This window comes from Drosophila biarmipes, chromosome 2L (genome assembly GCF_025231255.1).
Source record: "Drosophila biarmipes strain raj3 chromosome 2L, RU_DBia_V1.1, whole genome shotgun sequence".
NCBI classification, from domain to species: domain Eukaryota; kingdom Metazoa; phylum Arthropoda; class Insecta; order Diptera; family Drosophilidae; genus Drosophila; species Drosophila biarmipes.
The window spans coordinates 911,025-924,968 of NC_066612.1; the positions used below are offsets into that span (position 1 = coordinate 911,025).

At 50.0% G+C, this 13,944-nt stretch overlaps 3 protein-coding genes across 6 annotated transcripts; 2 read left to right on the top strand and 1 right to left on the bottom strand.

Moving 5' to 3' along the window:
- Window positions 1-231: 231 nt before the first annotated feature.
- Window positions 232-3,486, top strand: LOC108029186 (integral membrane protein 2B). 2 transcript variants are annotated; one of them, XR_001768428.3, is made up of 4 exons: window positions 232-472; window positions 1,953-2,664; window positions 2,720-3,281; window positions 3,334-3,486. XR_001768428.3 is itself a non-coding variant. In XM_017101358.3 (3 exons), the coding sequence occupies exons 1-3, from the start codon at window positions 365-367 to the stop codon at window positions 2,857-2,859; spliced, it is 960 nt and encodes a 319-aa protein (XP_016956847.1). In that variant the 5' UTR covers window positions 232-364; the 3' UTR covers window positions 2,860-3,486. The 2 variants fall into 2 exon arrangements, 1 of the variants encoding a protein (XP_016956847.1); XM_017101358.3 differs by having other exon boundaries at window positions 2,720-3,486.
- On the bottom strand, window positions 3,473-5,016 carry LOC108029185 (RCC1-like G exchanging factor-like protein). The gene has a single exon (XM_017101356.3). It carries the CDS (start codon window positions 4,929-4,931, stop codon window positions 3,567-3,569), a length of 1,365 nt encoding a protein of 454 aa, XP_016956845.1. The 5' UTR covers window positions 4,932-5,016; the 3' UTR covers window positions 3,473-3,566.
- Window positions 5,017-5,095: 79 nt separating this feature from the next.
- Window positions 5,096-13,670, top strand: LOC108029150 (cytoplasmic protein NCK1). 3 transcript variants are annotated; one of them, XM_017101281.3, is made up of 6 exons: window positions 5,096-5,630; window positions 9,078-9,767; window positions 10,246-10,450; window positions 10,896-11,241; window positions 11,307-11,762; window positions 12,056-13,670. In XM_017101281.3, exons 2-6 carry the CDS (start codon window positions 9,311-9,313, stop codon window positions 12,263-12,265), a joined length of 1,674 nt encoding a protein of 557 aa, XP_016956770.1. In that variant the 5' UTR covers window positions 5,096-5,630; window positions 9,078-9,310; the 3' UTR covers window positions 12,266-13,670. The 3 variants fall into 3 exon arrangements, with proteins under 3 accessions (XP_016956770.1, XP_016956771.1, XP_016956772.1); XM_017101282.3 differs by having other exon boundaries at window positions 9,240-9,767; XM_017101283.3 differs by lacking the exons at window positions 9,078-9,767; window positions 10,246-10,450.
- Window positions 13,671-13,944: the final 274 nt, after the last annotated feature.

The window sequence follows — 13,944 nt, forward strand, 5'->3', positions numbered from 1 at the left end:
ATCAAAACAAGACCCATGACTTAAAAAAAATTAATATTATTTTTAATAAAATATAGTCATAATAAATAACTTAGGCATATTTAAAATATTTTTCAATCCCTAACTTCAGTTAATTCCATTTTCGAATTCACTTTTTTGGGCGCGCACAACGGTCTATCCGAGTTCCCCACCAGTCCGGTTCGCTGCGTCTGGGCACACTTTCGGAACGAACGGTAATCCGGCGGCGGGGGTACGGGCACACTTAAGTGTTGTCTGGATCGAGATTTCAGTTGGTCAACAATTGCGCACTAAATTTTCCGTAAAAACAAACAAAGCCGACCGTGCGGAGGCATCGAAAAAGCAGAGCAAACAGAAACGAGCAGCCATGACAATTCTGGGAAAGTTGCGGGGGGAGATCACGGACCAGGAGAAGGTTCCGCTGCCCATGAACCTGAACGACGAGGCGCTGATGCACCACGGCTCCCTAATCGCAGTGAGTTTGCCCTCGCATCCCAGAGATGTGGTCCTATTTTGCGCAATCGTTTCGGGGTGTCCTTGCGGGGTGTCCATGGCGTCCCCCCTCCCCGACCGTGCCCCCCGTCCCCCGTCCGTCGTCCTTCGGCCCGAGCGCCACAAGTTTCGTGATGCGAGTGGGCGGCGCTGGGCGGCAGGTGACTCCGATTCGGAATCCGAAAGCAGAAATCCGAAGTCCGAACCACAGCCTCAGCACTCGGCCTGCAGGCCATCGATTTTTCGCGCTGGGACTCGCCCCGCGTCCCCAATCCCCGCCTGCAAGTGACGTGTGCCCATTCACTTTCCCGGGCTCCCCCCGCCAAGGACTGCTCGCTGCTGGAGGTCAGCGCGGGGCTGCTCTTCCTGTTGCTGGTGGAGATTGGCCCTGACAGCTGGGGAAACCCAATTCCAGCGGCCCCTGCTCTCTGGCCCGCGCAGTGACCTCGATAGCAGCGATGGTGGCGCGTGGGTATCCGAAGAAAGTCGTGCCTTATCAGGTGGCCAGTCATAGGCACCGTCCGCTGCGAGTTCTTGGCATATTCCACTGTACTATACGCCTCTATCGGGTTGCCACGATTATGCACAGTCAGCCGTCACCTGCATTCTGCGGAGTTTCGGCAATCTTGATTGCAGTTTCAGCTGGAGCTCCTAGTAATGCACATTTTTAGACACTGACTTGAATTACTTGAGATTAATTAATTGTTTGCTTTTCGATTTACAATGTAAAACAATATTATCTAGATACGTAATACAAAAGTACTACATACTATACTACTGTAACTAGACATTTTAATCTTTTATATATCTGATAGATAGTATCTACCCTTTACCAATGCTTTTATCGTTTATTTTTTAAGCAATTCAAATTTAGATTTAAAACCTAGTTAATGTGAAACAGACTATGTTTGCTGACCTTTCTCCACACCTAACAGGGTCCACTCTAATCCGCATGCAAATGCTTTCAATTGATTAAACGGTGGCAAGGGGAACTTTTTCTGACCCGACAAAGTAATCTCTTGCTAGAGGCGTAGTTCGCAATGCATATGGACTATACAGAGGATGCAGCGTGGCTTGCATTAGTCATAGGACTGCAAAACGCCATTCTACGATGAGCAGATAGAAAAATGAAAGCGCAAGCTAGTTTTTAATTTTTTAAGGCTCAGCAGTTTCAGTTTTTACGTCCCCCTATTTGCAACTGAGTCAGCTTTTTGTTTTTTTTATTTCTACGACTTATCGCTTCTTTATGACTCCGAAATGGAACAAAGGTAAGGTGTGTTGATAAGAAGAGAGATAAAACACAAAAACAACACTTAATCAGTGTGTTCTGCCTCAGTATTCTATTGTAAAATTGTAAGATCAATGCTTGAAGAGTTAGGATGGGGATTGTAATTTGTATTGGCTGTAAGAGGATTTCCTTCTGTGCAAAATCCCCTGACGCAAGACTAATCTCCCGCCCACAGCCCAAGGTCGTCTACAGCGACAATGAAGCGGACGCCGAGTCGATGGTCTTCAACCGGCCGCAGCACCATTGCCTGAAGTCCTTTCTGCTGTTCCTGATCGCCGTGGTCGTGATGCTCCTGGGCGTCCTGGGCGGATGGACCCTCTACCGGGTGTATGCTCCGTCGCACGCCAGCATGCGGTACCACGCGCTCTGCGAGATTCCCTATCCGGAGGACTCCATGGAGATGGCGCGGGTGTACCCGCGCAGCGAAGGACCCTTCGCCCTGAATTGGCGCTCCCTGCTGCCCGAGTTCGGACCCCCGATGTCGAGCAGTGGCTCCCTCGAGGACAACTTCTTCCGCGAGGACATCGAGCTGGATGGCGACAGCGACGAGGAGGGCTACGCCCGCGTGGATGTGCCTGACTTCAAGGATGGACGCCGGGGTCGCTTCATGCACGACTTCAAGGAGAACCAGTCGGCCATCATCGACACCACCACCGGCAGGTGCTTCATCATGCCGCTGGACCGGGACACCACGCTGCCGCCCACCAGCTTCGTGGACCTCATGAAGAAGATGAGCACTGGCTACTACAACATCGACACGGAGCGCGTGCGGCGCCAGATGCGCGTGGTCACGCCCCGCATCACCGATCTCTCGCTCATCTCGGAGCGCATCGCCAACGAGTGCTACGACATGAAGGTCTACATGATGGAGAAGTTCATCTCGGGGGGTAAGTAGATCCTTGTCTGTTGATTCGCATTGTACTCACTCCTTTTCGGTTGCAGTCTCGAAGAGATCGGCCGATCCCCTGCCCGACGCCGGCAAGTACGCCGAGTTCATGGGCAAGGGCGTCATCGAGTACGACCTGGCCAACATTGCCGAGGTGGAGGCCTACGAGGCCAACGAGGCCAACCAGCAGGCCTGAGCAGCTCGATGGTCCGGCGGCGGAGGATTGATCTTTTAAGCTACAACACCCCATATGAATACACAACCTAAACAAATTATTACTTAGAATCGATTTATACATTTAGCGAAGCGAGCGATCGGAGGAGATCTGTTTGGCGAGCCATGCCCACAAGTCTAGATCTGGATACCACTGGTTAGCAGGACACACACCCCGTCCGGGTGGATATATCAACATTGGCCAAGCGAGTTAGCGAATCATAGACCATAGACCTAGTAAAGAAGCGTAACGAACATGTACCTAGAACGCAATCAAAAGCGATCGACGAAATTGTGACAAATACGAGCAATGTGTTAGCCTCGAGTGCGGAATGGCAGCGGACGAGATGGAGATTGGATTGGATTAGGGATCGGTACACACCCAGACACACTGCGGCATTCCAAGTACATATTTTATATATATGCTCCTTAACTATTCTAACAAATTAATGTATAGAACGGATTCAGACCGAAGCTATTTACTTGCCGACCGAAAACTAAAACCAAACAACCAGGAAACTATCAGCATGCGTCGCAAGACAGAAACAAATTAATCTAAATGTTCTTTAAAACTACTTAAATGTATTAAACGCGAATTTGTGATCTTTAAGAGTTCTCTTTTTATGGTTGGGGCTTAAGAAAGGGTCCACTTTCGACTAGAATGTATTCTATATTAACAAACAGCTTAATCTAGAAGTAGGCCTTGCACAGAGCAATGGTGTGATCCACGCCGTAGGCCACTTTGGTGACTTTCCCGTTGATGGCCGCCTTGAAGGGGAAGAACTGGTCCTTCTTGTGTCCCAGTCCCAGGTGGCCGAAGCGGTTCTTGCCCCACATGAAGAGGTCTCCATCCGAGTTCACGGCGCCCATGTGAAAGACGCCGCATCCGATGGACACCACCGTGGTTTCGTTGCTGAAGTCATTCCGCCCGAAAAGCGGGGGCAGCAGATGCTCCGGCTTGGAAGTCTGCTCCACAAAGGGGCCGAAGCCGAGGATGCCGAAGCCCCAGGTGTACACCAGGCCCTGGTCGTTGAGAGCCATGCAGAAGGAGCCCCCGGCGGCCACATCCTTTATTTTGCCAATGGATTTGGTGAGTTTCAGGGCTCTGGGGCTGTTTATTTGGGTCTCGGCGTGCTCGGAGTCGTCCAGCTGTCCGTACTCCGAGTTGCCCCAACCGAAGGCATCGCCAGCTTCGTTGAGGGCCAACACGCAGTCAGAGGAGCAACTGAGTCTCACAATCTTTTCCTTTTCTATGTCGCCCCCGATCAGCGTTATTTGCCCTGCTGTGTGGTAGTTTCCCTGTCCCGTTTGGCCATCTGCACCCCAGCCACAGGTGTAAACGCGTCCGTTTTTCGTGAGGAACATGGTGTGGTCCTGGCCGCACTCCACGTGGACCACTTGATCCTCCTTGCCGCAGATGTCCTCCTGGGAGATCCTGTGGATCAGAGCGCTCTTGCTATAGCGCTCCTCCTCGATGATGGAGCGCCCGCACTGGCCGTAGGAGTTGTTTCCCAGCGTGAAGATGGTTCCGTTCTGTGTTAGCACCACCAGGTGAGCCCTGCCAGCCGACATGCTCTTCACCTGCATGTCCTCGTCGGTTTCTCCCTGCACCCTTGGTAGTTTTATGGCCGTGGGATAGATGATCACATCCAGGTTGGCGGGGTCCTTGGGATTCCCCTTCACCTGGAAGCCCAGCTGGGAATCGGTGTTCAGGCCGCTGCCGAAGAGAGTCTCTCCATCGTCCCTCTTCACGGCGTAGGCTGTGAATCCGTAGCCGGCGGCCACGTCCCGGATATCGTTGTTGTTGGAGAACTGCAGCCGGGTGGGGTGGTGCACCATCTCCGTGTAGCGCTCCTGGGCCTTCTTCACGCTGGTCTGGAGCCCCAAGGCGCCGGTCTCCTGGAATCCCCACACGTAAACGCGGTTCTCGTGGTTGTCCGTGGTCCTCGGCGAGTACTCCTTGATCTTCGACTTGTCCTGCGCCAGGACACTCCGCTTGGCCTTGGCGGTGTAGGACCTGCTGATGCCTAGGGCAATTCCCCGGGTTTTGAGCATTTTTACGGCCTAAAAACCATGTAATCCAAAACCACAACAAATAACGTCGGAATCGATATCGATAGCACTCAAAACGATACCACGAAGCAGTGCTGCAAAGTGCAGGGACCCCTTCTGCTTGCACCACCTGACAACCCTGCGGCTCAGCCAATCGATAATACGGAAAAGAAGTATCGCAATCGAAATCGAAATCGGACGGGCGACGAGAGAGAAACGGCTCCGGCAAAATCGTTATAAATTAATTAATAAACCGCGAATAGGCACTGCAAAAGTGTGCAAAACAACCGCTGATTAACGGAATAACGCTTGCGGTGCTCAGGAGCCTGGAAAATCGTTAGTTGGCCAGGATTTGTGTGTTTTTCCAATCGCAGCATATGTACACACACACACGCGCACCCCCGCCCAACACACACATACACGGCTAGGTGTATTAAAATTAAAGTTGTGTTTTCGAGTGTGTGTAAAGTGCAATAGCCCAGTGGAAAGTGGAAGTGAAATAGAGTGCGTTCCAGGTCCAGGCAAGGAGTTCCCTTCCAGGAGTTGAGTGTGCTAACCCATGTCATCCGCGACTCCCGTTGCCAAGGCTTGCTGAGGGTTGAGGCTCGAGGATAAGGCACGGATAGGGACACGGATAAGGAGTGCCAGGATAAGAGCTCCAGGAGGAACATAGGAGTTGCCAGTCCCATCGCTTCGTCTCCGGTAGGTACACACAAAATATTCGGCTGCTCCTTTTAGCTCCTGTTTGTGCCACTCTCCGGCCTCTCTCTTCGCTCGCTCTCTCTCTCGTCCTGCGCGCTCTCTCCGTCCGCCACCCCACTGGGTGGCGCTGCCGGGCTGCAACCCTTAACCCTCGCCTGCCCATCACCTTTTTCGGGGTAACCATGGTCGTGTGTTTACCGCTAACTGTGCCACCGGCCGTCAGTGCTGCGGAGTACCTAGAAGGGTGTAGTACCTGCGAATTTGGCAGTATTTGGTACCTAGCGAAAAGCCGGTACTTTTTAGTTTGCTAAAAATGATCCTGTGGACCCAGAAGTCCCCTTTACTTACCACTATAATTTGCAAAATTAATATAAATATGTCTGTGAACTTCCTTTTAATATGATAGCAAAGTTCTGACAAAAAATTAGTGTACCAGGACCTAGGGATAACAAAAATATCTCTTTGAAATGCTCATTACTGGAGTACCTACTTTAGCGAGAGCCTCTCCCAGGTACCAAGAGCGAGCACTCCTGGCAGCACTGACCATCCTTTGCAGGACGAGCAGTCCACCCTCTCGCCGCCGAAAAGCCACCACCTCGCAGGGATTTTGCGCAGCATCTCTGCGAGGAATCCAATCGAGGCGGAACGAGCCGCAACGGCCGGCAAATGCCGCAGACTCCCTCGGCAACAAAGCCCAAAAAATAGGAAAAACAAAACCGAATCCCAATCCCACTCTCCGGCCAAGCATCTACTTAATCAACTGCGGAGCGAAGTTGCCCACCGATTGAGTGATCTTACGTAAACAGGCTGCCCTTTGCCTCCCACGCCCCCAGATAAGACTGCCCCACTTTCAGTTCCCCCAGCTCCTGGCCCCACCCCACCCCATCCCGTCGCCCCAACTCATAGCTCAATGGTGTGGACCCGAGTGCTCCCGTTTCGGGGCCACCAATTGGCCTGGGGATGGCTCTCGGGGTCTGGTGGCCGCACTCCCTCGCCTGGAACCGATCTTCGAGCAGAGCACTTGGACAGTGGCGGGGAAGCGAAACTTTCCGCCTCATAAACTCGTGGGCCCGCCTGTCCCTCGACAGCACGTGCAGCTCTTTCTTTCCCCGACGAAAGACGGAATGTTGTCAAGAAAACAATGAACAGTGCACAGCAAGAAACATCGATACCTTGGGGGATATATTATAGCAACTGAGTCACCTTATTGTTTTTGGAAGTCGTAGAAATGACAAAACATTTGAAAAGTTGGGGTTAATCAGAGGAATTTTTAGTGAAAGAAGTGCAGAACCTTGTTATTTCCATACTTTACCCGAAGTTGTTTACATGTTTGTTGGTTGGTTTCAGTTCATATCACTTAAATAACTTATGTTTATTTGATAAAAATACTTGTGAAGGTTGTTCAGGGGAGTTTACTATGCTTGCTAACAAGTTTATCATAGTCAGTTTAATCTTATCACTTTAATTCAAGATCATATCACATAAATAGATGGTTTTGTAAAGTTTCCATGGTTAGTATAAGGCAGGAAAGGCAATGTGAGTAAAGATTTAAAGGTAGCCTAAGGAGATCAATAATGTCAGTTCAATTCAAGATCGAATCCTAGAAGCAACATATTTTGTAATTATTTAAAGACACAATGATTTAAGCACTTTATTTTGGGGATTTCTCGTGACGCGGATCTTCCAGACCAGATTGAAATCACGGTTCCCCGATTTCCTTGCCTCTATCAGCAGTGTAATGTCAATGTCTCGGCTGTGGCTTATGCAAGCGCAAACAATAACAAAACAATGCCAGGCAGCGAAATCCGCATCCAAATCCAACGGTGGTGCCTTTCAGTTCATTGGCAGCCAGCCAGCCAAGCGTTTCATGTTCACCAAGGCCCAGTCCCAGTCACAGTCCCGAGCCCGAGCCCATCCCCCAACCACTCGAACCGAGCCCAGCCGCCCCTTATCACCCGGGCATTTGCACAAACATAATCTTTCGGGTTCTTTCTCCGCTGCCATCTGGGCTCGGTTACGCCACGGTTCCACTCCCGCTTTCTCCTCGACCAGCAGAAGGCGGGGAACAATAACTCAAGCAATATCTGACGGTGAATCACTTGCGGAGTACTCCAAGGGAACTTTCCCGTATCTCGGGCGGTAGCAGAACCATTGACTAATCGATGGCAAACAAACAAGCACTTGTTACCACCTGGCAGTTATTGAGGCGGTATTTCGGACAGGAAGTATTAGCATGTATTTTACTAGGAATAAGTTCTAGCTTCGGAGAAATTGCCTTACTTTTGTAGAAGTATCTAGGACAAGGAAAGTAGGTGCATTTGCATAGGACAGAATGCATAGGGTTAGGGGCTTCTTCAACTAGCTATTTTCTGTAATATCTGATAAGTTTTTTAAGGAAAATGCTTATAAATTATAAAAAACGCAATACCAGATTAGATTGACAAGACAATAATTAAGGAGGTGATTCCATTTTGTGAAATAACCATCTTCTAGAAATGTTTTTTTAAAACTTGGTATTCCTTCCTTGGTAATCTCCAAATGTTAATTTGCCTTCTGCTTCCGCCGACTCAGACTCTCGCCTATGATCTAACGAGCTGGGAAAGTGAAACCAAAGTGGCTCGGCGCCTTGGCCGGCTCTTATTGATTTTTAATTACCCCGAAACAAGATGGCCCTTGGCTGTGACATTGACTTTGCTCTGCCGGCTGCGCCGACCTGGCCAACGAACCCGTGGGCCGCCCCAGAGCTCTCCGCCGGAACAGCCTTCTCCGCCGCCTTATGTCACTCGGCCAATCTCGGCCAAGCAGCCAACTTCCCAATTCCTGTTTGTGACTCATTGCGGTCGCTTGGCTCGGTTGGTTTCTGTGTCGCTCTGGCCAGAGGCTTTGGGTCTTGGGTTCTCCAGCCTCTGCACACACAATCGAATCAATAGCCGATGGATGCCCATTCGCAGGCCCGGCAATTGGACCCAATTGAGTGGAGTCAGGCGGAGGCAGCAACTTTCACTTGCACAGATTTAATTGCCCCACGACTGGAACGGCCAGATCCCTCGGTTCCCCTGCCAGCCCCCCCATCATCATGACCACGATCCGCACACAACACTCCACTCACTCATCTTCATCGCCGGCTCGCTGACCCCAAAACCAACACCATCCATCTCTCGGCTATTTTTAAGTTGAGTTTGAGTTTCCCATTCGTATTCGGTATTCGGCATTTGGATTTCGTGTTTGAGTACTTGCATTGTATGTTTTTGAGCTAATCATTTTCACGCTTCTCAGCTTCCCAGTGCCACACAATTAAGCCTAATTTGCAATATCATTTTCTTTCTTTCCCCCTCCTTTCATTCATTTTGCGTTATTGCGTTGCTTATGCTTACGTTCGCCACGCCTACGCTTCCGCCCACGCTCACGCCCATGCCTCCGCCCCTGAAAATCGAACCACGCCCCTAGCAAAATGCCTCGGCTAGGGGCGCCTTGCAGCCAGCTTAGAGTGCCAGCGAGCAACTGCAGCAACACTTAACCAAATCAAAGACAACCATCAAAGACCTCCTCATCAGTTCAACTCCAACCAAGTCCTCCAACACTGAGCCACCCAACGCCTCTTGCCTCCAGGAGCAGCCACCAGGGCAGTCCCAGCTGGAGGAGCAGGAATCCCCCCGCGGCGGAGGAGCAGCCAGTCTGGAATGTTGGAACACCCCCAGCGGTTCGTGCGCAACATCCCCGACTCCTCAGCCAGTTCGCAGCAGTATCCGCAGCAGCAGCAGCACCAGCAGCAGCACCAGCATCCGCCCCAGCTGCCGCAGCACCAGAATCTGAATCTCAACCAGAACCAGAACCAGAATCAGATCTACCAGTACCGTCCCCAGGTGCCCGTGCCCGTGCCCGTGCCCTGCTCGCCTGCCCACCACCAGCGCCACTCGTCGCTCTCCCAGCAACAGCAACAGCAGCTGCACCACCGCACCCTGTCCACCGCCTCCTCCTGCAGCGCCCAGCACAAAAGTGTGACCTTCGGCCAGCCAGCGCTCGACTGCGGCGGCAACGGCAGCGGAAGCGCCAACGGAAGCGGTAGCGGCAACTCCTCCAGTGGCAGTGCCGCCGGCAACGCTGGAACCCAACCAATGGCGGGCAACATGAAGCACGGTGAGCAACTTCACCAAGATGGCTCGGCAGCGGAAGAGCATTAAGGGTCTAGAATCTTAGGACTGCATTGTTTCCAACTAACGTTTACAACCAGTTTTGCCAAGGAACTCGTGTTCCTTTTGTTTTGTTTGATTGAGATCAAAGTATTCTTAAATCCCGGGCTCTTTTTTCTAACTCTAAAGAATTCGCGGTTCTTTATATTGTTTTTCTAAAAAATCATACAAATATATTCTTTAAAATTCGGGTTCCCTTATTTTTGGTTGGTTTACAGAATAGGTTTTCTAACTTTACGATCTTAGTATTTTTTCTAAAACGTCAACCGTTAAACAATCTCTTCCGAAGAATTCGCGTTTTATTTTTTGATTACTGCAGCGCGAAACTGTCAATATTCCTACGATTCTAGGCCATCTTACTGCGTGAGCTTTGCTTCTCCTCAAAATCAAACCCAACTAACGCTTTCCACTTTTCCCGCCCGCAGGCAAATCTCAGGAAGACGTCTGCTACGTGGTAGCCAAGTACGACTATGCGGCGCAGGGTGCCCAGGAGCTGGACCTGCGCAAGAACGAGCGCTACCTGCTGCTGGACGACTCGAAGCACTGGTGGCGCGTCCAGAACAGCCGCAACCAGTCCGGCTACGTGCCCAGCAACTACGTGAAGAAGGAGAAGCCCTCGCTCTTCGACAGGTGCGTCAGCTTCCTGGCCCGACTAAACCTAAGCGTTCTTCTTGCTCTGATTTCAGCAGAATTAAGCCCTCTATACCTGTATCTGTATCTGAAACTGTATCTGAAACTGTATCTGAAACTGTATCTGTAGTCGTATCCCTAGATGTACCCGTACCGCGTTCGGACCCCGCCTCCTCCTTTTGCTTTGGTTTTCGTAGTTTACCTTTGAACTGCTTTCGGCTTTTGTATTTTGCTTTTCGTATTTCGAAACAAACAAATTCGTTTTGATTTCGTTGTCTGTCGAGCCCCTGCCCCTGAAAACTTATAGCTCCACTAACACCCCCGAACAAACTAGGGCTAGTCTAACCCACCTCAGAATCCCCCAGGGAAATCTAAGCCAATTCAAAGCACCTTTCTAAGTCGGCTTGTTTCTGACAATCAATCTTTGATCTCTGATCCCCGGCAGCATTAAGAAGAAGGTGAAAAAGGGCTCCGGATCGAAGACGCTGCCCAACTGCTCGCCCTCGCGACAGATCGAGAGTCCAACCATGTCGCGCCGACTGCCCCCCGATCCCGCCGAGGCCATCGGCTCGGCCGTGGTCAAGTACAACTACCAGGCCCAGCAGCCCGACGAGCTGTCGCTGACCAAGGGCACGCGGATCCTCATCCTGGAGAAGTCCAACGACGGCTGGTGGCGCGGCCAGAGCGGCAACTCCGTCGGCTGGTTCCCCAGCAACTACACAACGGAGGATTGTGATAACGACGGCGAGATCCACACCTACGCCATGGCCGAGAACGTGCTCGACATTGTGGTGAGTATGGCAGGCTGACCACCCCGAGATTCCATAGCCACTAACGTGTTTCCCCATCAACGCAGGTCGCTTTGTACAGCTTCACGTCGAACAACGACCAGGAGCTGTCGTTCGAGAAGGGCGATCGGCTGGAGATCGTGGATCGGCCCGCCTCCGATCCGGACTGGTACAAAGCTCGCAACAATCAGGGCCAAGTCGGTTTAGTTCCACGCAATTATCTCCAAGAGTTGAACGACTACCTGGCCACGCCCTATCGCAACACGAGTGCCAGCGCCGGCAACGGAAACGGAGGAGGCAGCAATGGCGGGGCAGGCGGCGGCGGTGGCGGCGGAAACGACTCCATGGAGCGACGCAACGAGGGCAACAAGCCGGCGGCGCAGTCCTCCGGCCAGCCCATTGAGCGGCCCAATCTGGCGGGCAAGTCGTGGTACTATGGAGCCATCACCCGCAGCCAGTGCGACACGGTGCTCAACGGCCATGGCCACGATGGCGACTTCCTCATCAGAGACAGTGAGACTAACGTGAGTGGCATCCACAATTCGGCTGCCGCAACATAACACGGGCTTTCCCTTTCGCAATTTGAATATAAATCTTGAGAGATATACAAACTAATGTACGATTGTTACACGAATATTTATTGTTGTAGCATATTTATGAGACACCCACACGGTTCTCCTTACACAAGTTGATGACAAATTAGGATAGGGCCCCAAGGGGCTATAAATCAAGAAAAGCGAAAGTCCATAAGATATGTTGCGGCCGCTTCTAGCTACCATTAAATCAAAATGTGTTAACACGTATCCCTGCATTGCAGATGGGCGACTACTCGGTTTCGTTGAAGGCCCCCGGGCGCAACAAGCACTTCCGCGTGCACGTCGAGCAGAACATGTACTGCATCGGGCAGCGGAAGTTCCACTCGCTGGACCAACTGGTCGACCACTACCAAAGAGCGCCCATCTACACGAACAAGCAGGGCGAGAAGCTGTATCTGGTGCGGTCGCTGCCGAAGGCCAATGGCACGTAAGCGGGCCCAGGACAGGGCGGCGGAATCTCAGCATCCATATTACCCGTATTCAAGCAACACACATATGCAACACAAAGATATACCAAGGCTAACTTGTAGGCAGCTCAGCTCAGCGCGACGTGTAGTTCACTGTAGTTCGGTTCCGTTCGCTTCCGTTCGGTTCGGTTGGGATCTTCCGTTATGGACTCGGTTTTGGATTAGATCAGATCAGAGCAGCGTGTGTATATAGATCGGTTGGTTCGACGCGACCCGTACATATAGCCACGGAGAAAGGACCTTTTTGTACTTTTATATCATTGAATTACTAAATTACCGCTTAATTATCGCATTGGCTATGTTAACGAGAAACTTTGAACGATAAACTAGGGGACTCATCACCGCATCCGATTCGATTCGATTTGAGCAATTCTAGATGTCAACATGCAATACATTTACATATTTACATACCATACATGTGCACATATACTATATCTAAAGCAAAGTTGTAGCAAACGTATGTACACAGAGGGAGGAGTAGAAAGAGTCCGCTTTTAATCAGAACCAGAATCAGAACACTCGAACATGTAATATGAGATATGATATATGATACTTGATATGATACGATGTCTATTATCCACGCGCTAACCGTAAGCATACTGTGTACGATCGCAGCCAATCCGCAAGATACCGATTTCGCGTATGTACATACATAGGTGAGGCATCCTGATCCTGGATCCAGGACACTCCACCCACAGCCAGAGTGAGGAACACGCTCCTACAGTCATTTTTGTTATTTATCCATTAAACTATCGACTACGATATAACCACGCAGAACGCAGAAGGCGAGGGCGAACAAATACAATTGATATCTCCGGGCGGATCCTGCCCCGCGCATACTTATTAACATAATCTAATCGTTTGCTGGCGTGGCGGAGGAGGAACGGGCGGCGACTTATACGCGTATAAGCCATACTGTACAGTTGATGCAATGCTAACCTAGGCACTCTTTCATCTCTAGACATACGTGTATCTTATTTACGATTACGATTACGAAGTAGAACGCAGCGATTCCAGCTTTAACTTTTGTTTCAACCATTGCTATTATTTGTTTTCATACGTTTACGATTCATTATTACCTTACGATTATTATTTTGTTTTTATTTAGCTCTAGGAAAGTAATTAGCGAAGGAACGAAACGAAACGAAAAGATAGGGAGGAGTGGCTGCCAGTTAAATGACTTTCGACTTTTCTTTCATACGCGAATTTTTAAATTATAAATCTACATTATACGAGTACGTAACATAAAACTTAAATAATTTATAGTAATTTAAACAATTGCTAAACCAACTAGTACTAAAGACGAAGAGAACAAACTAGAAATTATACCGAAACGGAAATGAATAAAAATACATTCAAATAAAACATAGCGCGCTTGCATTTTGTACTTACCACTTGCATATTGCAAATTTTGAATGCTTATGCAATGCATAGCATACTTTTTGGGATCCATTTAGAGTCTTAGGATCGTCTTGTTTCAAAAAGTGGTATCTCACGTATCAGAGATTTATTTTAAGGAGTTGATCGCTAGGTTTTACATAGGCCTGCCAATACTTAGTAAGTAGGACACTTTTTACTTCGATGACTTTACTCATTCCTAAAAGTATGCCAGTTAATCCATTTCAACAATGGAATACCTGGGA

Excerpts from the sequence above, each read along its gene's own strand:
- LOC108029186 (XM_017101358.3), top strand. The coding sequence starts at position 365 with ATGACAATTCTGGGAAAGTTGCGGGGGGAGATCACGGACCAGGAGAAG. Across the intron at positions 473-1,952 it reads ACCACGGCTCCCTAATCGCA|CCCAAGGTCGTCTACAGCGA; the intron begins GTGAGTTTGCCC and ends TCCCGCCCACAG. Across the intron at positions 2,665-2,719 it reads GGAGAAGTTCATCTCGGGGG|TCTCGAAGAGATCGGCCGAT; the intron begins GTAAGTAGATCC and ends TTTCGGTTGCAG.
- LOC108029185 (XM_017101356.3), bottom strand. The coding sequence starts at position 4,931 with ATGCTCAAAACCCGGGGAATTGCCCTAGGCATCAGCAGGTCCTACACC.
- LOC108029150 (XM_017101281.3), top strand. The coding sequence starts at position 9,311 with ATGTTGGAACACCCCCAGCGGTTCGTGCGCAACATCCCCGACTCCTCA. Across the intron at positions 9,768-10,245 it reads GGCGGGCAACATGAAGCACG|GCAAATCTCAGGAAGACGTC; the intron begins GTGAGCAACTTC and ends TCCCGCCCGCAG. Across the intron at positions 10,451-10,895 it reads AAGCCCTCGCTCTTCGACAG|CATTAAGAAGAAGGTGAAAA; the intron begins GTGCGTCAGCTT and ends GATCCCCGGCAG.